Raw genomic sequence first — 24081 nt, 5'->3', positions numbered from 1 at the left:
AAAATTTAACAGAGATAAAGAGTAAGTTTCTCTTGGATTAAAAAAAATAGCTTTGCAAGTAAAAATGTGGGTCTCATGGATAAATAGCAGTTGATTTGGAAAAAAAGATCTGGGGTTTTTGGTGGACTGAAAACTCAATATGAGTAAACAGTTTTATATAGCATTCAAAAAAAAAACCAGATACATTGTAGGCTATATTAAGGTGAGTAATAATATATTAGAATAAAAAAATGACACAATGCTTCACTCTGCCTGTATTAAATCAGTTCTGGGGTATTATATGCAGTTCTGGGCACTACATTTTAAGGATTACACTGATAAAGTAGAGTGGATCCAAAGAAAGGCAAGTAGCATGATGACACACTTTGAGATCATGCTATTTCAGCATTGATTAAAGGAATTAGAGATATTATGCCTGGAGAAGAGGAAAGTGACATGATGACTGTCTTCACATATTTAAAGAGTTGACATCTCATAGAGAGATAGAAATTTTGCTGTTTTCCCTAAATGGCAGAATTAGGAACCAATAGGTAGAAGTTGCAAACAAAGATTTATTCATAATATAAAAAAGATTTCCAAATAGCTAAAGTTATCCAAACCTGGAATGGGCTGCTTGAAAAGGCAAAGTCTTTTTACTCATTTGAGACTGTATAGGAAAGACTGAATGGTCACTTGTTGGGGCTACTGTAGAGATGATTCTTTTTAGCTATAGGATATGCTAGATGGTCACTGAAGTCTCTTCTAATGCTGAAATTCTGTGATTCTATGACACCTGACTATTTAGAAATTAAAATCCCATTGCTGTGGCAGGGAAAAGTAGTGGGAAACAGAAGAAAAATATAGTCAAAACTGGAAGAGCAAATAGTGGTTATTTGGGGTGGATGAGAAATGGTAAGAAGGAAAAAACTGTGAATGGTATAGAGTGATTTTGAGATGTGACTGATAGTTTTTAGGTGGGCGGTAGCACCAAGAGCAAATGGTAGAAATATAGACTGATTAAATGTGTATAAGAAAGGGGATATTACTAAATTAGGGGGTTGGATTGATGGGAGTAAAAATGGAAGCATGGATAAATGGAAGAAGAGAGACAGTGCAGCAGTCTTAAGTTGTCGCCTACTTAGGCTTTTGTTGACCTTGAAGCAGACACAGCTGCTTTAAACACTTAAATCTAAGAGCCTAAGCAATATTGGATCCCTGGCTATTTACTTAATGATATTTCCTCTTAATGCCAATTACAGGTAATTATTATAATTCTTATAATCCACATGGTGATTCTTTCTTTTTAAAATATCAATATTTAATGCAGAAAAATTTACTTTTTAAGAAAATCTTTAGAATTGAGGAAAACAGTATTTTATTGAAAAAATCAATACAAAACTAAAAGTCTAAATTTCAATTCAACTCAAATCTGAATAATCTATATCACATTGTGCTAATATGTTCATTTTTCTTTCCACGATACTCAGAATTCTTGTTGGCTTAGTGATTATTCCAGGACTGATATTTCATTGAATAAGAAATTGTTTCTACCACCACTGTCTAGTATTTAATTAGGTACTTACCTATGTGAAATGCTCCAGAATCCTAGGATGTTCAACAACATTAATGATGCCAAAAAGAAGAAGGTGTTTTCTAAATTGCCTTTGTTTAATGCATTTGGAAACCAATTGCCTGTGTGGAACAAATGTAATTGTTATTCAACTCCAAGTGTTATTCAACTCCAAAGAAGTTAACTTGACTAATCATTACACAATCCATAGAACTTGGTTTGGTTCGATAATGTCAATAAAACTCTGCCAAAGGCACTATTGTTGCTAATTAATTTTATTCTATAACAGGCAATAACATAGACTAGACAGGACATTCAGAACATTTTACGTCATCTTTGAAGGTCAGAATAATTTGACCTGAGGCAACGTGGTCTAAGAATCCAGAAACTTTAAAATTCATTCAGATTTCATTGTTATCTATGCGAGCATGGGCACTTCAACTCCTTTTTCTCATTTGTCTTACTCGTAAAATAGAGGTAAAGGTCAGTGAACAATTGTGTATTAAGCACCTACTATGTGCCAGACACTGTGTTGAGCCCTGGGGATACAAAAAGAGGCAAAAGACAGTTCTTGTCCTCAAAGAGCAAACAAACATATATAAAGTTGTTGTTTAATTATTTTTTCAGTTGTGCCCAACTTTTAGTGACCCAATTTGGAGTTTTATTGGCAAAGATAAAGTGGTTTGCCATTTCCTTATCCAATTCATTATACAGATGAGAAAACTGAGGCAAATAGGGGTGTCATGCCCAGGCTCATGCAACTAGTAAGTATCTAAGGTTAAATTTGAATTCAGGTCTTCCTGACTCCAGGCCTGGAATTCTATCCTCTGTGCCTTCTCTCTCTCTCTTTCTCTCTGTCTCTGTCTTTCTCTCTCTTCACGTACCTGTGCTCATGCACGCACGAGAGCACATACACACACACACACATGGTAAGAGAGAAAGAGCATTACAGGCATGGTATATAGTCAAAGGAAATAGTTGGACCTCAGTCCTGGAAAGAGAGTGATGTAAAATGAAGCTGGAAGGATAGGGTAGGACCAGGTTGTGAAAGGCCTTAAAAGCTAAACAGAGGAGTTTAAATTTAATTCTAGAGACCATAGCAAGCTACTGGAGTTTACTGACTAGGAGAGTGACATAGTCAGATCTACACTTACAGAAAATTACTTTGGCAGAAGTATGGAGGATATACTGAGTTTCCAAGAATCTAAGTGAGAGGTGATAAGAAACTGCACCAAGGTGATAGCTGTATGAGTAGAGAGACAAGGTAAGAAGCAAGAGATGCTGTGGAGGTAAAAATTGCAAGATTTTTCGACTGATTGGGAACATGGGAAGAGCAAGAGTAAGGAATTATGAGTAATGCCAAGATATTGCCATTTTATTTTAATAGATCAAATGAATTTGATGTTAATTCCATATCAAAGTATAGGAATCATTGGTGAAATTAATGAATTCTCTCATTTCTACCTTCACATCTTTTGTATATGTCCACTGGTAGAGGCTCTCATTAACTCACTTCTGGACTACTGAAATAACTTGCTAATTGGTTGCCCTGTCTCATCACTCACCACTTTAGTTGATCTCTTACAAAGTTGCCAAAGTGATCTTTTTTCTTTTACAATATTTTTTAAAAATAGTATTACCAATAGGATATACAATATTGTCTAAAGCAAGGAGGTCTGATAGGATTTTATTTTTTTATTTTTTATTAAACTTTTAATTTTGGGTTACAAATTTTCTCCCCTTTTTTCCCCCTCCCCCCCTCAGACCCAAGTTTTCTAATTGCCCCTGTGACCTATCTGCTCTCTCCTCTATCCTCCCTCCCTGCCCTTGTCTCCGTCTTCTCTTTTGTCCTGTAGGGATGGATAGCTTTCTTGACCCCTTAACCTGTGTTTCTTGTTACCCAGTGGTAAGAACATTACATTTGGTCCTAACACTTTGAGTTCCAACTTCTTTAGCTCCCTCCCTCTCTACCCCTTCCCCTTGGAAGACAGGCAGTTCAATATAGGCCATATCTGTTTAGTTTTGCAAATGATTTCCATACTAGTTGTGTTGTATAAGACTAACTATATTTCCCTCCATCCTGTCCTGTCCCCCATTACTTCTATTTTCTTATGGTCCTTTCCCTCCCCATGAGTGTCGACCTCGTATTGCATTCTCCTCCCCATGCTCTCCCCTCTATCCTCCCCCCTTCCTGCTTGTGCCCCTGTCCCCCACTCTCCTGTATTATGAGATAGGTTTTCCTATCAGAATGAGTGTGCATTATATTCTTTCCTTTAGTGGAATGTGATGAGAGTAGATCTCATGTTTTTCTCTTGCCTCCCCTCTTTATCCCACCACTAATAAGTCTTTTGTTTGCCTCTTTTATGAGAGATAATTTGCCCCATATAACTTCTCCCTTTCTCCTCCCAATATTTCTCTCTCACTGCTTGATTTCATTTTTTTTTTTTTTAGTATATGATCCCATCCTCTTCAATTCACTCTGTGCACTCTGTCTCTATGTATGTGTGCGTGTGTGCATGTGTGTGTGTGTGTACTCCCACCCAGTGCTCAGATACTGAAATGTTTCAAGAGTTATAAATATTGTCTTTCCATGTAGGAATGTAAACAGTTCAACTTTAGTAAGTCCCTTATGATTTCTCTTTGCTGTTCGCCTTTTTATGGTTCTCTTCATTCTTGTGTTAGAAAGTCAAATTTTCTTTCCAGCTCTGGTCTTTCCATCAGGAAAATTTGAAAGTCTTCTATTTCATTGAAAGACCATTTTTTCTCCTGAAGTATTATACTCAGTTTTGCTGGGTAGGTGATTCTTGGCTTCAGTCCTAGTTCCTTTGACTTCTGGAATATCCTATTCCATTCCCTTCTATCCCTCAATGTAGAAGGTGCCAGATCTTGTACTATCCTGATTGTATTTCCACAATACTTGAATTGTTTCTTTCTAGCTGCTTGCAATATTTTCTCCTTCACCTGGGAATTCTGGAATTTGGCCACAATCTTCCTAGGAGTTTCTCTTTTTGGATCTCTTTCATGCGGTGTTCTGCGGATTCCTTGAATATTTATTTTGCCTTCTGGTTCTAGAATCTCAGGGCAGTTTTCCTTGATAATTTCATGGAGGATGATGTCTAGGCTCTTCTTTTGATCATGGTTTTCAGGTAGACCCAGAATTTTTACATTGTCTCTCCTGATTCTATTTTCCAGGTCAGTTGTTTTTCCAATAAGATATTTCACATTATCTTCCATTTTTCGAATCTGCGCGGTATGTTCTGAGATATCTGTCTTTCTCAAAAAGTCCAAAGCTTCCATCTGTACCATTCCAGATTTGAGAGATCTATTTTCTTCAGTAAGCTTTTGAATCTCCTTTTCCATTTGGTTAATTCTGCTTTTGAAAGCATTCTTCTCCTCATTGGCCCCTTGCACCTCCCTTGCCAGCTGAGTTAGGCTAGTTCTCAAGGTGTCAATTTCTTCAAGATTTTTTTGGTTCTCCTTTAGCAGGGAGCTGATCTGTTTTTCATGCTTCTCCCTTATCCCTCTCATTTCCCTTCCCAGTCTTTCCTCCACCTCTCTAACTTGATTTTCAAAATTCCTCTTGAGCTCTTCCATGGCCCGAGCCCATTGGGTGGGCTGGGACACAGAGTCCTCGATTTCTGTGTCTTTGCCTGATGGCAAGCCTTGTTCCTCCCCATCAGAAAGGAAGGGAGGAAGTGATTTTTCTCCAATAAAGTACCCTTCAATAGTTTTATTTCTTTTCCCTTTTCTTGGCATTGTCTCCCCCTAGTGGCCTGACCTCTGAATGTTCTCCTCACACCCACCTCGCCTCCTGGTCCTCCCAGCCAGCGTTTGGGGACTGAGATTCAAATGCTGCTTTCCGCCTTAGGATTTTTGGCGGGGGCAGGGCTGTTATTCAGTGTTAAATTAGGCTCAGGTGCTGAGGTCAGGGGCAGGGTCGCCTCTCTGGCTCAATTCCCTCAGGGAGTTTATGCACAGACCTTCCACAATGGATCCAGGCTGCCGCTCATTTGGGGAGCCCCCGTCCGCAGCCACCTCTCAGCCCCCACCTCCCGGGGGGGGCCCGAGCTATGGGGGCACCTCGCTCCCCTCTCAACCCTCCAAAGAGACTCTCTCACCTACCCCCATCAGTCACCTGTTGGTGGGGGGCCCGTGCAGCTGCTGAAGATTCCCCCTCCGGATCCCTCTCAGAACTTTGTCTCTCGGAGCCGCAGCCGCCGTCGCCGCCGCAGGTCCGGGCTGGGCACCGTGTCTGCAGTGCAACGGAGCTTTTGCGAGAGGTTTGCAGGTCCCTCTGTGGGTGGGGGGACCCGCGTGGCCGCTGGATCTCTTTCCCACGGTGTCGCTGCCGCGGCAGGGCTGCTCTCCTCTTCCCGCCCCGGTGCCCAGTCCCCGGTGCGAAGGTCCCCCCGCGAGAGGTTTGCAGGTCTCTCCGGAACAGAAATCTCCCTCGCTCCAATATTCCTTGGTCTCTGGGTGCAGAATTCGCCCTGGGTTAGTCCCCTCTGCCGTTCTGTGGTTTGTGGGTTCGGAGCTATGTGTATGTGCGTCTTTCTACTTCGCCATCTTGGCTCCGCCCCCCCCTCCCCCCGATAGGATTTTAGTTGGGACTTGGAGGACAAACTTTGGTGGTATGATCAAAGTCAACTAATCTGAGAAAAATCACCGAATCTCAAGACTGGTTTAATTAAATCTGAGAGACTTATTAATGGAGAGTTGAACACAAGTGATTATTGTGCAGTGTAATGGGAGAAGATATGAAAACAACCATGTAAAAATCAGATATATACAGGATAAACTGGAGATAATCAATAGAGGGAAGATGCTAGCATTACAGGGGATCAGGAAAAACTTCCTGTGGGGAAATATATACTTATACATACATGCATGTGCACATACACACACACAAATCTATATCTGCACAATATGCTGTTCAGTCATCTTTCAGTTGTGTCCAGCTCTTTGTGATCTCATTTGGGGTTGGTTTACTTGACAGAGATACTGGAGTGGTTTGCCATTTTCTTCTCCTGCTCATTTTACAGATGAGGGAATTGAGGCAAACAGGATTAAGTGACTTGCCCAGCATCACACAGGTAGTAAGTGTCTGAGGTCAGATTTAAAATCAGAAACATGTTTTTCTAATTCCAGGCCTGGTACTCTAACCACTGAGTCATCTAGCTGTCCTTCCTTATATACAAACATACATGCACTGTTACAATATGATTTTTCCTAAGTCTATACCTTTTATTTTATAAATTTATAAGTATTATCATCAAAAAGGGTCCATAAGCTTCATCATCTAGATAAAGGGGTTCATGACACAAAAATGTTAATAACTTCTTCTCTAAATTATTGTTCCCAAAAGGACAATGTTCCATATGCTTTAGAGAGAAAAAAAAGTTGCTTTTCTTAATAGGCAGAACGTTTCTAGAACTTTCTGATATATAAATAGAACAGAGATTTACAGTATTTGAGAAGTTCATGAGATAAAGTCCTGACTGATTTTTCTCATGTTGTGCTAGAGTGTTAAATGTGGGATATTAAGGCAAGGTTTTGGAAAAAGTATACCTACTTTGGCCAAGAGCAGCTCGTAATAATTCTGAAGATAGATGAGAAGAATTATGTAAGAGCAGATATGGATGGAAATCAGCAAATTTCAAATCAATAAAAATTTTTATTAAGCTCCTCCTATGTGTAAAGTGTTAGAGCTCATGAAACATCTTTGAAATACATGATGTAGGTTGTCAATAAGCGAACTATAAAATTTTATTTTTTACCTACTTTCCCAGTTTTATCATGCTTGTTACTCTAGCTTATTCTTAAAAGGTGTATTAATTATATTGCCTGTAACAACTGACAAGCAGTGAGTACATGAAGAAGGCAGTTATGCTTGTAGATGCCAATTCCGATTTTGAACTGTGTATTCTCTGTCATTTTATTTTGAAGTAATTATTATTGTGATTCAACCATGAAAATAAAATTGGATCCATCACATTACTGCAACCATAAATAAAACCAGGTATCAGATTAAAAGAAATGTTAATAAATTTCTGCAATTTCATTCTATTATTTTATTTAAATTAGAGGGAATAGATGTAATTTCTTTAATAGAGGACTCTTTTGAATGAGGAAACTAGTTATAATAGCAATAGTAACTCGCATTTATATGGTACTTTAAGCTTTGCAAAGAACTTTACTAATATAATTTCATTTTATCCTCACAAAACCATGGAGGGATAAATGCTGTTATTATCTCCATTTCAGATGAGGAAACTGAGGCACAGAGAAGTTAAATGACTTGTACAGGATTATGTAACTAGTATGTGTGCCAAGTGAGAGTTAAACTCAGGTCTTCCTGACTCCAAATCTAGCACTCTAGCCACTGTACCACCCAGCAGACCAATTCAGATTGGTTCAGTGCCTACTTTTCAATTTTGCTTAGATTAGCATGGGAAGTTTCAAGTACGTTTCTGTATCTATAGGAACATGATCTAGATTCTTAAAATTCACATCCTTAACAGAATGTTTCATCATTCAACTGAGTGGTTGATATTCAATAGATAGTGTCTTAGCATATATTTCAATTGTATACAAAATGTAAGCATTTGACTTTAAGCATTTGACTATGATCTTCTTGAATGGGGAGAATTTTTGGGAGGAGGGTAAGAAGAATATCATTTTGCTTCATGATGTAGTGGAAAAACCAAACAATGACTAAGGTTTTTGTTTCCAGAAAGTATAGAGAACAGTATGAAGTCTGTAGTGATCTGCCCACTATATGTCTTTAAAGCCAAAGCCAAGTAATTCTTATCTATGCACAGCAAATATTTATTTATTTATTTTAATTTATTAATTTAAGTTTTAACATTCATTTTCACAAAATTTTGGGTTCCAAATTTTCTCCCCATTTGTCCCCTCCCCCCACCCCAAAACACCGAGCATTCTAATTGCCCCATCACTAATCTGCCCTCTCTTCTATCATCCCTCCCTTCCCTTGTCCCCATCTTCTCTTTTGTCCTGTAGGGCCAGATAACTTTCTATACCCCTTTACTGGTATTTGTTATTTCCTAGTAGCAAGAACAGTACTCAACAGTTGTTCCTAAAACTTTGAGTTCCAACTTCTCTTCATCCCTCTCTCCCCACCCCTTCCCTTTGGAAGGCAAGCAATTCAATATAGGCCATATCTGTGTAGTTTTGCAAATGACTTCCATAATAGTAGTGTTGAGTAACACTAGCTATATTTCCCTCCATTCTATCCTGCCCCCCATTGCTTCTATTCTCTCTTTTGATCCTGTCCCTCCCCAAGAGTGTTGACTTTTAATTGCTTCCTCCTCCCATTGCCCTCCCTTCCATCATCCCCCCACCCCTGCTTATCCCCTTCTCCCCCACTTTCCTGTATTGTAAGATAGGTTTTCATACCAAAATGAGTGTGCATTTTATTTCTTCCTTTAATGGAATGTGATGAGAGTAAACTTCATGTTTTTCTCTCACTTCCCTTCTTTTTCCCTCCATTAAAAAGTCTTTTGCTTGACTCTTTTATGAGAGATAATTTGCCCCATTCCATTTCTCCTTTCCTCCTCCCGATATATTTCTCTCTCACCACTTAATTTCATTTTTTTAAGATATGATCCCATCCTATTCAATTCACTCTGTGCTCTCTGTCTCTGTGTGTGTGTGTGTGTGTGTGTGTGTGTATGTGTGTGTAATCCCACCCACTACTCAGATACTGAAAAGTTTCAAGAGTTACAAGTATTGTCTTTCCATGTAGGAATGTAAACAGTTCAACTTTAGTAAGTCCCTTATGACTTCTCTTTGCTGTTTACCTTTTCATGCTTCTCTTCATTCTTGTGTTTGAAAGTCAAATTTTCTTTTCAGTTCTGGTATTTTCATCAAGAATGCTTGAAAGTCCTCTATTTCATTGAAAGACCATTTTTTCCCCTGAAGTATTATACTCAGTTTTGCTGGGTAGGTGAATCTTGGTTTTGGTCCTAGTTCCTTTGACTTCTGGAATATCCTAATCCATTCCCTTCTATCCCTCAATGTAGAAGCTGCTAAGTCTTGTGTTATCCTGATTGTATTCCCACAATACTTGAATTGTTTCTTTCTAGCTGCTTACAATATTTTCTCCTTGACCAGGGAACTCTGGAATTTGGCCACAATGTTCCGAGGAGTTTCTCTTTTTGGATCTCTTTCAGGAGGTGATCTGTGGATTCCTTGAATACTTATTTTGCCCTCTGGTTCTAGAATCTCAGGGCAGTTTTCCTTGATAATTTTGTGAAAGATGATGTCTAGGCTCTTTTTTTGATCCTGGCTTTCAGGTAGTCCCATAATTTTTAAATTGTCTCTCCTGGATCTATTTTCCAGGTCAGTTGTTTTTCCAATGAGATATTTCACATTATCTTCCATTTTGTCATTCTTTTGGTTTTGTTTTGTGACTTCTGGGTTTCTCATAAAGTCTTTAGCCTCCACCTGTTCCATTCTAATTTTGAAAGAACTGTTTTCTTCAGTGAGCTTTTGAACCTCCTTTTCCATTTGACTAATTCTGCTTTTGAAAGCATTCTTCTCCTCACTGGCTTTTTGAACCTCTTTTGCCAAGTGAATTAGCCTATTTTTCAAGGTGTTATTTTCTTCAGCATTTTTTTGGGTCTCCTTTAGCAAGCTGTTGACCTGCTTTTCATGCTTTTCTTTCATCTCTCTCATTTCTCTTCCCAGTTTTTCCTCCACCTCTCTAACTTGATTTTCAAAATCCTTTTTGAGCTCTTCCATGGCCTGATCCCATGGTGTATTTATTTTGGATGTGTGGGATACAGAAGCCTTGATGTTTATGTCTTTCCCAGATGGTAAGCATTGTTCTTCCTCATCCAAAAGGAAGGTAGGAGATATCTGCTCACCAAGAAAGTAACCTTCTATGGTCTTATTTTTTTTCCCTTTTCTGGGAATTTTCCCAGCCAGTGACTTGACTTCTGAGCTTCCTCTCCACACCCACCTCACCTCCAGATCCACCCAGCTAGCGCTTGGGGGCTGAGATTCAAATGCTGCTTCCCAGCTCAGGGCTTTTGGTGGGACAGGGCTGCTATTCAGTGTGAAATTAAGTTCAGGTGCTCAGGTGGGGGCAGGGCTGCCACAAGGGGCTCAGTTCCCTCAGGGGGTTTATGTGGAGACCTTCATCAATGGATCTGAGCTCCTGCCTGCTTTGGGAGCCCCCGTTGGCTGCCACCTCTGCTGCTGCCCCCTGAGGGGGCCTGAGCCATGGGGACACTCCACTCCCCTCTTGGCCACCCAAAAAGACTCTCTCACCAATCTTTGTCACCCATGGGTGGAGGGACCTGCACGGGCCACTGGAGATTCCATCCCTGAAGCCTGCCCGGATCTGCTTCTCTTGGTGCCACGTGGCTAATGCAGGGCTGGGCTCTGCTCTGGGTCCGGGGTGCGATGGACCTTTTGGGTCAGTTTTTCAGGGCTCTCTGGAACAGCAATCTCCTCCACTCCATTGTTCTGTGGCTTCTGCTGCTCCAAAATTTTTTGGGAGTTCTTTACAGGTAATTTATGGGCTGTGGGTTTGGAGCTAGCATATGTGTATCTTTCTACTCTGCCATCTTGGCTCTTCCCCTCCAAATATTTATTAAGGAGGATAAGGAAACTCCCTGTACACCTTTGTCAAGTTAGATATCCTAGAGATTATGGAGAATTTGGCAATGTAGGAAATAGAATTGGACACCATATCAGAGATGAAAAAAGCCATTGAGTATTTTTGATGCCACCTGTAGCTGAATGAGAATCCTGTCTACCACATGCGTGACAAATAGCCAGACAGTTTTTGCATAGTCAATAACTTCATGTAAAGGAAAACCTATACTCCTTAAGTTCTGCCTGCTAGTGTCAAGAATAGCAAACTTAATTCTTCTCTAAATTTTATAACCTCCTGCTAATAATATTCTTCCCCATTCTAAACATCCCAAATTCTACCAATTGATCTTCATATGGAATGTGTTCCAGGTGGTCTCCATCATCTTGGTCTGTTCACTTCTAATCATTCTTTAGCTTGTCAAAGTTCTTCCTAAAGTGTGGCTCCTAGAACTTAAAACTATTTACCAGAAATGATTTGACCAAGACTGAGTGTAGTGAGTCAACCACCTACTTCTCTGGCTTTGAACAACATACTTCTTCCAATTCAGTCTAATTGCAATTAACTTTCTTAGGTGCTGCATCACACCATTGACTCGTATTGAGTTCACATTTCACTAAATCTCCTCAGATCTTATCAGATTGTTATCTATCATGTTCCTTCATTCTATTCTTGTTCAAACCAAGAATAAAAATTTATGTTTATCCCTTTAAAATTCAATTGTAGTAGATTCAGTCTAATGTTTTAGGCTGTCAAGAGTTTTCTGATTTCCAGTGCTGTCATGTGGTGTGTTAGCCATCTCTGCCAACATTGGTGTAGCTGTCAAGTTTGATAAGTAAACCAGTTATGACTGTTAAAACATCCAGAACTTTAGGGGATACAAAATTTAGGAAAGGAGCCAGAAATGAAACTCATGACCTCAAATAACTATAAAAAAATGGACAAAGTATGTGCAACATAGGATCTGAGGTCTGAACACAAAGAGGCAAATCTGACCTTATGATTATCATTGAGACAGTGGAATGCCACTCAAAATTGCTATATGACTCTGCATAGGTATGTCTTATTAAAAAAGAATGGGATAGATTAGAAATATGGACAGTGTAGTATTGTCTATTAAGAGGTTATGTAGTATTTATGTGTGGAAATCTAAGAACCAATGTAGATGAGGCATGGTCAAGGTCATATAAATGGACATTAATCTGAAGAAACAAAAGCCATTTTTTAATGGAGTATACTAAAAAACAGCTTGGATAGAAAGAACATAGAATAGCAGTCCCAGAAATAACACCCAAGCCTGGAACTGTAGCACTGTGAAGACAGTAATGGAGTTAGGATAGATATGGATTCAAATCTGGATTCACATACATGTTAGCTGTGTGACTTTGGACTTAAGCCCCTGAGTATGACTATCAGTTTTATCATCTGTAAAATGAAAATCATAATAGTGTCTACTTGGCAAGATTTTTCTGAAGACCAAATGAGATTCTATATGTGAAGTGCATGGCAAACCTTAAAGCACTTTCCATTAAGTGTAAGGTGTTATTATGATGGTGTGACAGGGGACTCTAATTATCCTGACATCTTTTGGAATTCCTTTTCTTAAAAGCAGAATAGCTAATAATTTCTGGGCATGTCAATGATAATTTCATCTTTTGAAAAGTGCTGTCTTGGTATCATTTCTCACCAACAAGGAGAAACTTGTTGCCTGTATGGAAATGATTAGGTCGTTTGGTAAAATTTGTGATTGGGTTAGAGATTAGTACTTGACCTGAGTTTCAGGGAACTCCCAGATGAGCACAGGGTCAACCCTTTTAATACACACTCAGTTCTGGTTCAGTAAATCCTGACTCATCTGTTTTCTGGTTTCATAGCCAATTAGAATATTTTCCCCTCATTACACAGTAGCAACCAAGAATAAAATTTTACATTTATCCCTTTAAAATTCCATTCTAATAAGTTCTAGCCAATGTTTTAGGCTGTCAAGAGTTTTCTGATTTCCAATGCTGTCATCCAGGGCGTTAGCCATCCCTGCCCAAAGTGGTGTTATCTTCAAGTTTGATAAGCGTGCCATTTATGATAATTAAAGATACCCAGAACTTTGGAGAATAGAAAATAGGGGAAAGGAGTTAGCAATAAAACCTGTGACCTCAAATTCTTATCAAAATCACTTGAATCACTTGGCAGCTAGAAACTCCTCACAGTTTTCATGCAGTTGGATTAGAAGTAAGGCAGAGAATATGTGCACATGCTCTTTACAATTCCCTAGAAAGAGCAAAATGTAACATACTCCCTCTGTCACTATTATTTTATACAACCAAAAAAAACCCCCCACAACTTTGTTATCTCCACCAGTGCCTAGCATGAATGTGCTAAGTCAGATCTGCCTCAGCTCAATCTAATGGGTTATTTGCCTACTATTTAGCATTATACCAGAATGGGCTATAAAATATACCATTTAACATTGTCAATTGACAGCCTAGGTGCTATAACTTTATTTTAGTAGCTTATAACCTTTTACTGTTACAATTCACACTCATGCAGTTTTTCAGCTTTCATTTCCAAGGACTGATTGATTCAAAATAGGAAGCAGCAATCCATAAGAAGACATAGGCAATGGCTTTTTAAGATTGCAATTGGATCATAGGATTTTAGAGGTGGGAATGACCTTGGAAAGTATCTAGTCCAATCCTATAATTTTACAAATGCGATTAAGTGACTTGCCCAAGGTAGTGACTGGGAGAGCTAAGATTTGAACCCAGGTCTTTTGACTCCAAATCCAGTCCACTATTTGTTTTTATCAGAATTTAAGTACAATATAGAATTTAAGAAAAGGCAGTTAGGTGCGGGAGTGGATAGAGTCCTGGACCTAGATTCAGGAGGACCTGAGTTCAAATCTATCTTCAGACATTTATTAGCTTTGTAACTCTCTGCAAGTCACTTAACCCTGTTTGCCTCAATTTCCTCAACTGTAAAATGACAAAAAGAAGGAAATGGCAGACCACTCCAGTATCTTAGCCAAGAAAACCCCAAATGGAGTCACAGAGAGTTGGACATGATTCAACAAGAACAAAATAGAGTTCAAGGCATATTATCAAATATGATCATTAATAAATATCTATAAGCATCGTTATATCTTATTGGATTATAAACTCCATAAGAATATTTGCCAGGTCAGGATCTACTTAAGTTCCCCAAACTGAAATTGTGTGGGGCAAACTTCCAAGATAAATATATGGAGAAGTAGCGAGGCCATCTATGCCGACAACTTCGTAATCCATAAATGTGTTTTATATTATCTTATATCATATCAATATATTATATAAATGTAATAAATAAGTATATTTATACTACATTTTATATTTACCTATACATTGTTCAACTAGATGTTTACCTATATGTTGCTTCTCCCTTTAGAATATGAATTTGAGGGCAAAAACTGCTCCGTTTTTTCCTTTTCTCCTTAGTTCTTAGTACACAGCACAATGGAGAATTTTTCCCCACGTTTACACTGAGGCTCAGTGAAGTGAACAGACCATGTGATGGTAGAAGAAACAGGACTCAAAATCAGATCTCTGATCATAGAGCTTTGATTTCTACCAGACTACCTCTACTTCCTGCTGACTAGGACTGTTGGAAGAACAGCAGGGGACGTGGGAACCTTTTTTTGTTACTTACCACCTATGTGATCTTGGTGATAACCAGGGTCGCTTAACCTTCCCAGACTCCAGCTTCCTTATCTGTAAATGAGAAGGTTGTACTAGATGACCTTTGATGAGCCTTCCAAATGAAGACATGATCCTGCTCCAGCTCAATGGCAATCATGGTCTTGTCTTAACTCTGGAACCACAAAATTTAGAACTGGAAGGTGCCATAGGGATTATATAATTAATTAAAAATTCTTTTATATTATGGACTGAGAAAATAACAAATATGATCATTTCGATATGCAAAAAAAATTGAAAAAATGGGATTGTAAATGAAAATTGTAACTTCTGTTATATACACTTTGGCCATTTTTTTTATCCCACACAGCTTGGAGTGTGTGAGTGTGTGTATATGTGTAATTCAGATTTAACATGGTAGTTCAAACTAGCTTGTTTGTGTTACCCTTCTGAAGTTTCTATTCTCTTCTACTTATTTATTTGATGATTCGTTGACACTTTTTTCTTTCTTAAAAAAAATAGCACCTTCTCTAGCATTACTCTTTCAACTCCAACTGGCCAGAGTATGTCTAATATATCTCCCTTCAGCATTTAAGGATATCCTAAGGGGTAGGATGTTGTTTTCCTAATGCTATATCCCTCCATCCATCCATGCATGTATACATACATAGATATACATACATATGTGGGTACATACATATATCCACATATGTATGTATATATGTCAGTGTGTTCTTCCAACTATTAGCAGTTAATATCACTTAGCTTCTAGAAAGGGGTATTTAACTGAGGTGGCAGAGAAAGAACAGCTGATACAAAACATCCCTCAAAAATTCATGACTACTCTCTCAGAATTCAGGGGAAAGTGGACTCAAGCTTGGGCAGCACAAGTGGCAAAGGAATACTTCATAACTCCTAAAAATCCTTTGGTTAGAGACTTTAAGACGTCCCCCTGTGGAATGGTATGGTTTTCTGCTGGGCTCCTTGTAGAGCCTTGAATTTACCTTTGCTCAATACAGCCAGTCTATCCTCAGGTCTTCATGTAGACATTGTGCTTAGCTGTTGTTGTTCTGGAGCTATTTCTAGGGCATTGATTTTAAAAAGTCCAGATTTAGGGTTCTGGATGAGGAAATTTAGATGTTACACAAGATGGAGGTGCTCACCTTCCCACTTTTCTTTTTTCCAATTAACTATTTCCATAAGACTATTTTCAACCCAAACAACACAGTGCAATAGATTGAACATGAAACAGATATGAGAATCCAACTGTCTTCTATTAAACAGACATTATGGAGATTCACAAAAATATGTAAAAAATGCTACTTTTCTCATTCTTTTTTTTTGGAAAATATATTTTTTATAAAATATATTACTTATATTAACATGAAATAGGCTTCTTATTATTTTACAGTGAGTTAAATATTTAAAAATGACTTTTTTATTTCTAATTTGGTAAATATTGCTAGATATATCTTACATAAACCAAAGTGTTACATGGTCCTCAATCATTTTTAAGATTATAAAGAGGTTCTAAGTCCCCTAAGTTTGCCAACTGCTCTGGAGAAGTGTTTAAACTATGGAAAAGTCTTTGACCTACATAGGTAGAGGGAATTTCATCATCTGGGAGTTCCTTATATTGATGACATCACAGATCAGTTTCTATAGTAACAAAAAGTGTTGCTATAAATGTATTTGTTCATATAGATCTTTTCCCTCTTTCTTTGATCTCTGAATAAAAGTCTAGTAGAAGTATTCCACAACTTGATAACTTTTGGGGTTCCAGATTTCTATGGAGTTCCAAATTGCTTTCCAGAATGATTGAATCTATTTTATCCGGTTTCTATACCTGTCCATTTCTGTCACTATCATTATCTTCTCACATGCACCTAATTCTCTCCCCTTTAAAAACAAAGCTTTCCACTGTAAGAAATAAGTATAGTCACATAAAAATAAATGTGCTATTGACCATGTCTGAAAATGTATGTCTCATTCCATACTACTAGTTCATCACTTCTCTTAATGGAGGCACAAAGCCTGATTAATCATCAGCACCTTGCAGTCATAATTGTTCATTATATAGATTATAGATCTTAGATCTTTGAGTATTTTTCTTTAAAACATCACAGTCACATAAATTGTTCTCCAGGTTCTACTCACTTTACTCTTTATTAATTGTAAAAAGTCTTTTTCAGTTCTCTGACTCCCTTTCATTATTCCTTGTGGCACAATGACATTCCTTTATATTAATATACTATAATTTCGTCAGACTCCTCCCAATTGATATGCACCCCTTTGTTTCCAATTCTTCGCCACAACAAAAAGTCTCTTCTAAATATATTTATACATATAGTCCCATTTGCTTTTTCTTTGAATTCTTTTATGTATAAGTCCAGTAGTGGTATTCCATAGCTTAGTAACTTTTGGGATGTCATTCCAAATTACTTTTCAGACTGATTGGACCAAATCAAAACTCTAACAACTGGTATTAGTGTACCTGTCCTTCTACAGCTTTTAAAAAAAATTATCCTGGGCGGAGCCAAGATGGCGGAGTAGAAAGACGCACATACACATAGCTCTGAACCCACAACCCACTGAACGGCTAGAGGGGACCAACTCACGGTGAATTCTGCACCCAGAGGCCACGGAATATTGGAGCGAGGGAGATTTCTGTTCCGGAGAGACCTGCAAACCTGTTGCGGGGATCCTTCGCGCTGTGGACTGGGCGCCGGGACTGGGAGCTGAGTGCAGCCCTGCAGCGGCCGCAACACCGTGAGGAAAAGATCCGAGCGGGCTACGGAGACGGGATATCCTGCGGCCACGCGGGTCCCTCCACCCACAGAGGGACCTGTAAACCTCTCGCAAAAGGTCGGTCGCGCTGCATACGCGGAGCCCAGCCCAGACCTGCGGCGGCTGCGGCTCCGAGAGGTACAGATCCGAGCAGGCTTCAGGGACGGGATCTCCAGCAGCGGCACAAGCCCCCCCACCCACAGGTGACGAGGGTTGGTGAGAGAGTCTCTTTGGCGGGTTGAGAGGGGAGTGGGGTGCCCCCATGGCTCAGGCCCCCCCGGGAGATAGAAGCTGAGAGGTGGCTGCAGACAGGGGCTCCCCAAGCAGGCGGGAGCCTGGATCCATTGTGGAAGGTCTGTGCATAAACCCCCTGAGGGAACTGTGCCTGAGAGGCAGTCCTGCCCCTGACCATCTGAACCTAATTCTCACATTGAATAGCAGCCCTGCCCCCGCCAAAAGCCCTAAGGCGGGAAGCAGCATTTGAAACTCAGTCCCCAAACTCTGGCTGGGAGGATCAGGAGGTGAGGTGGGTGTGAGGAGAATATTCAGAGGTCAAGCCTCTGGCTGGGGAGAATGCCCAGAAAAGGGAAAAGAAATAAAACTATTGAAGGGTACTTCCTCGGAGAAAAGACACTTCCTCCCTTCCTTTCTGATGAGGAAGAACAATGCTTACCATCAGGAAAAGACACAGAAATCAAGGATTCTGTGCCCCAGCCCACCCATTGGGCTCAGGCCATGGAAGAGCTCAAAAAGAATTTTGAAAATCAAGTTAGAGAGGTGGAGGAAAAACTGGGAAGAGAAATGAGAGGGATGAAAGAGAAGCATGAAAAGCAGATCAGCTCCCTGGTAAAGGAGAACCAAAAAAATGTTGAAGAAATTAACACCTTGAAAACTAGCCTAACTCAATTGGCAAAAGAGGTTCAAAAGGCCAATGAGGAGAAGAATGCTTTCAAAAGCAGAATTAACCAAATGGAAAAGGAGATTCAAAAGCTCACTGAAGAAAATAGATCTTTCAAAACTGGAATGGCACAGATGGACGCTAAGGACTTTATGAGAAAGACAGATATCTCAGAACATACTGCACAGATTGGAAAAATGGAAGATAATGTGAAATATCTTCTTGGAAAAACAACTGACCTGGAAAATAGAATCAGGAGAGACAATGTAAAAATTCTGGGACTACCTGAAAACCATGATCAAAAGAAGAGCCTAGACATCATCTTTCATGAAATTATCAAGGAAAACTGCCCTGAGATTCTAGAACCAGAGGGCAAAATAAATATTCAAGGAATCTGCAGAACACCGCATGAAAGAGATCCAAAAAGAGAAACTCCTAGGAAGATTGTGGCCAAATTCCAGAATTCCCAGGTGAAAGAGAAAATATTGCAAGCAGTTAGAAAGAAACAATTCAAGTATTGTGGAAATACAATCAGGATAACACAAGATCTAGCACCCTCTACATTAAGGGATCGAAGGGAATGGAATAGGATATTCCAGAAGTCAAAGGAACTAGGACTAAAACCAAGAATCACCTACCCAGCAAAACTGAGTATAATACTTCAGGAGAAAAAATGGTCTTTCAATGAAATAGAGGATTTTCAAATTTTCTTGATGGAAAGACCAGAGCTGAAAAGAAAATTTGTCTTTCTAACACAAGAATGAAGAGAACCATGAAAAGGTGAACAGCAAAGAGAAGTCATAAGGGACTTACTAAAGTTGAACTGTTTACATTCCTACATGGAAAGACAATATTTATAACTCTTGAAACATTTCAGTATCTGGGTACTGGGTGGGAGTACACACACACACATGCACACACGCACACATACATAGAGACAGAGTGCACAGAGTGAATTGAAGAGGATGGGATCATATACTAAAAAAAAAAAAAATGAAATCAAGCAGTGAGAGAGAAATATTGGGAGGAGAAAGGGAGAAGTTGAATGGGGCAAATTATCTCTCATAAAAGAGGCAAGCAAAAGACTTATTAGTGGAGGGATAAAGAGGGGAGGCAAGAGAAAAACATGAGGTCTACTCTCATCACATTCCACGAAAGGAAAGAATAAAATGCACACTCATTTTGATAGGAAAACCTATCTCATAATACAGGAGAGTGGGGGACAGGGGCACAAGCAGGAAGGGGGGGAGGATAGAGGGGAGAGCATGGGGAGGAGAATGCAATACCAGGTCGACACTCATGGGGAGGGAAAGGATCATAAGAGAATAGAAGTAATGGGGGACAGGATAGGATGGAGGGAAATATAGTTAATCCTATACAACACAACTAGTATGGAAATCATTTGCAAAACTACACAGATTTGGCCTATATTGAATTGCTTGTCTTCCAAGGGGAAGGGGTGGAGAGGGAGGGAGCTAAAGAAGTTGGAACTCAAAGTGTTAGGATCAAATGTAATGTTCTTACCACTGGGAAATAAGAAAAACAGGTTAAGGGGTTAAGAAAGCTATCTGGCCCTACAGGACAAAAGAGAAGACGGAGACAAGGGCAGGGAGGGAGGATAGAGGAGAGAGCAGATTGGTCACAGGGGCAACTACAATGTTTGGGTTTGGGGGGGAGGGGATAAAAGGGGAGAAAATTTGTAACCCAAAATTTTGTGAAAATAAATGTTAAAAGTTAAATAAAAAAAAAATTATCATTTTCCTTTTTTGTCTTATCTATCTATCTGTCTGTCTGTCTGTCTATCATCTATCCAGCTTTTTATAGTGGCAAAGAACTGGTAACTGAGAATTATTGTTCAGTCATTTCAGTAGCGTCTGACTCTTTATCACTGTATTTGGAGTTTTCTTGGCAAGGAGTGGTTTGCCGTTTCCTTCTCCAGCCCATTTTATAGAAGAGAAAACTGAGATAAACAGTAACTTGTCCAGGGTCACACAGCTAATAATGTCTGAGCCCAGATTTTAACTCATGAAGATGAGTCTTCCTGACTTTGGACCTGCCCTGGAAATGCATGGGGTGTCCCTCAATTTGAGAGTGGTGAAACAAGTAATGGTATAAAAATGTAATGAAATTAATTTACATTTGTCTTTTTAGTGAATTGGAAGCAGTTTTTAATTTTTTTGTTGCTGCTGATAATATATCTTTGTTCTTTTGAAAACTGTTTAGTCACATCCTTTGACTGTTTGAAGAGATCGTATATAGTCACTTATGTGATCCTGACTGTAGTTCCTTGATACTTTAACTTGTTCTTTTTTTTCAAATTGCAGCAATTCTTCTTTGACTTGGAAGATCTGAATTTTGTCTATTTCACTCCTGGGTAGTTTTACTTTGGGATTTTTTTCTTTAATGATATGATTGACAGAATCTTTCTATTTCTCTTTTGCCTTATGGTTCTAAAGTGTCTAAACAAGTGTTTTGTTTTTTTTTAAGATTTCCTGAAAAATGTCATGTAGTTGTTTTGTTTAGTTATGGTTTTCAAAGACCTTGACTATGCTTAAATTATTTCTCACTTATCTCTTTTCCAGGCAAGTTGGTTTTGATCAGAAAAACTTAAAACAAAGAAAAAACTTAAAAAAACTTAATTTTCAAACTTTTGAATTTGTTGTAATAATTTTCATTTTATAGAGTAATTGAGTTCTGATTGATTAATTCTATTTTTTTTTTTGTCAGGGAGTCCACTACTTAGGTAATGTTTTCTACCTTCTGTTTTAAGCTATTTATTGCCAATTTATTTTTTTCCTCCTGAAATAATAATTTATAATTTCCTTTATAAAAAAATCTCTTGCTTTATTTGTTCCAGCCTCTCTTGTAATTCTTATGGCTTTTCCTTTTCTTTAAGCTTCTGCTCATAGCTGAGTGGCTTACTCTGGAGTTACTTTCCCTCTTTTGTATTTAACTCTTGATGGTTACTTAACTCAAAGTATTCTTCATTGTGGTTAGTATACTCATATATTGAGCCTTAGTTCTTGATTTGGGATTTTGCACTTGATGCAGGCCTTTGAGACACTCTTGGATGGATTGGGTGAGCCTTCTTTGGTCCAGCCACCTCTGTAGTTTCAATGCTGCTATTACTACCAATCCATTTCGGGTGACTACTAATAGGGCTCATTCTCTGCTTCAATCCCTGGCTTCTGTCTTAGTTTTCTATTGCTACGTTGGGACTATATTCTCCTTTTCTCCTTATACAACCCCCAATTGCAAACTAGATCTGTCCCTTGTAGTGGTACCAGCAAGATACTGATGATTACATTGATCTCATGTGTCTTAAACAGCTTTTCTGACCCTGGCACCTGGAAGTGTTGGCACCAGTGTTGAGTTGGCTTTGTCATCTGTTTTAGTTTCCACTATTCTGAAGGTTACATAGCCAGACCCTGTCTCCCTTCAAAGTAATCTGTTTGGGCTGGTTCTTTCTGTTTCTGTTCTTACAGGCCAAAGTTGGGATTTGGTTTCATGACCCTTACTGGAGCACACTATGATGTGTGACCTTCCTATTGAGAGTGCTGACTTGGCTTCAGGTTTGTTTGTAGGAGCCTGGCTGGATTCCTTAGGTTAGCTCCTGTCCCTACCTCCAATGGTTTCAGGCTTATTTATCGGAATTTGTGCTGGCTTCCTTGGCATGTCCTCTCTTCTGGCCTCTTCTGGCTTCTGTGTTTATCTACACTCATGTTGGCTTCCCTGATAAAACCTCTTTCCCTGCCTTCTTAACTTGTGGCCATCTTTTTATGCAACTCTTGACTGGATGGGGGACCTTACTCTGTTTCTTTCCAGTTTTATCTTTAATCATTCTGGAGCCCTTTTTCATACTTTTACTGCACTTAATGTAGATAAATTAAGCTTCTCCATGACATCTGATATTGCCATTTTAAGAAGTAATCCTTCAAATAGTATTCTAAAGCTATATTTGTTGAACTGAATTAATTTGAACTTTGTCTTCACTAATTGATCAAAGTACATAGTTGGTAATTTTTGTTAAATGTGATTTTTGAATACTGAAGACCTGTTACAAAATGCAATGTTCATCAATACCCATAATATATTTTAGGTTTAGAATTTTTACAGCATATCTAATTACTAATCTATATTATTGGATAGAGTATTGTAACATCAATGCAACATTCATAGGAGCTGTTATGAATATACACGAATATGTCCATGGTTGGTTTGCAAAATACAAAGCTCTTTTCCTCCAAAACAAAATCAAAATATTTATTTGAAACATTCCTATTGGGATACCAAAAGGCAAGATTTAGTAGAGTACTCATCACTAATCCAGGGAGAACTGACATTTCTCTCTGTCAGGTCTCCCCGAAAGCAAGTTCCCTTACATTCTTCCCTCAACTGGTTTCTCTCCCTACCTTTCTCTCCAAGCAATACAATAAATACTATTTCCAATCAAAGACTGGGCACTTGATTGGTTTAGAGCTTGGAAATCAGCACTTAATTGGGAAGGTGTGGGAATCCCTGTGACCCCGAGTCTAATTAGCTCTGCTCCAGGGCTCCCTATGAGGCCTGTTAATAGGCAGGGGAAGATCTTATATCCCATTAACATTACAAGAATATATTGATAAAAGAGCAATGTTTTGTCCTTCAAAATCACTGAAAACTGCCTTGCCTAGAACTTACAGACCTTAAGAAAAATATTCTTTAATCTGCTTTTCATAGTTGTTAAAAGTCATTTATTGCTAATAGTCAATTAACAATTCTTGTTAATAATGGAAGTTACTAATAATAGTAGTTATACACATAAAGTGCTTAATAGATTATAAAATGTGTTCAAGTACATTTATTTATTTTATCCCTATCCAGTTCTACAAGAGTTGAAGCAATCTTAATGTTTCTTTTGTATGACACTAGAGGTTAGGAAACAACTATATTGCAAAACATATATTAATTGTTTTAAAAATAAAGAGGCAGAGAAGTGCTAAAGATATGAAATACTGCATGCCCTTTCAGATGAGATTGATACATTACTAGTTTTAGCTTTGTTAAAAGAGATATCTTGAATCATGGGAGTAATCTGTCAAGGTGATATAAAAATAAAATTCAATAAAATTCAATAAAATTGAAAAAGAATGAAATAAAAAGATAAAATATAAAGTATGCTCTTGATAAATGTTTGTTTATGAATTATAAAACTTAGAATATAGTGCTAATACACAGCAAAAATCCAGATAATTAGACAAGCCCCAAGATATCCCAATTTACTTTTTCATAAAAGTTTTAATTTTTTTTTCAATTTTATTTAACTTGCAGTTCCAAATTTTCCTTCTTTTCTGCTTCCCTCCCCAGGAATTGAAACGGGAAGAACATGAAAAAACCTCAAATATGTATATAGCTATGCAAAACAAATTTCCACATTATCCGTGTTCATAAGACTTTTTACTTTATTATGTGCTTTTTGTTTGGATAGGTAAAAGTATACCCTTTTAAAAAGATAAATTTATTTGTTCAGTCTCTTGATAGGCAGTTGATAGAGAAGATGTCAGTATTAGTTCTTATC

The 24081-nt window shown here is 38.4% G+C and overlaps 2 protein-coding genes across 2 annotated transcripts in view; one reads left to right on the top strand and one right to left on the bottom strand.

The window, feature by feature from the left end:
* MGST1 (microsomal glutathione S-transferase 1) overlaps positions 1–24081 on the top strand; it is a 718478-nt gene that overhangs the window by 418459 nt on the left and 275938 nt on the right. The window lies entirely within an intron of this gene.
* Positions 1–24081, bottom strand: part of SLC15A5 (solute carrier family 15 member 5) — a 157045-nt gene that overhangs the window by 2931 nt on the left and 130033 nt on the right. Inside the window, exon 8 of the mRNA XM_072650557.1 lies at positions 1563–1671. Within this exon, the coding sequence (XP_072506658.1) occupies positions 1563–1671 (109 nt within the window). The remainder of the gene's footprint in view (positions 1–1562; positions 1672–24081) is intronic.

The sequence above is a fragment of the Notamacropus eugenii genome, chromosome 3 (genome assembly GCF_028372415.1).
Source record: "Notamacropus eugenii isolate mMacEug1 chromosome 3, mMacEug1.pri_v2, whole genome shotgun sequence".
Lineage (NCBI taxonomy): Eukaryota > Metazoa > Chordata > Mammalia > Diprotodontia > Macropodidae > Notamacropus > Notamacropus eugenii.
This window is presented reverse-complemented; position numbering and strand designations above follow the sequence as displayed.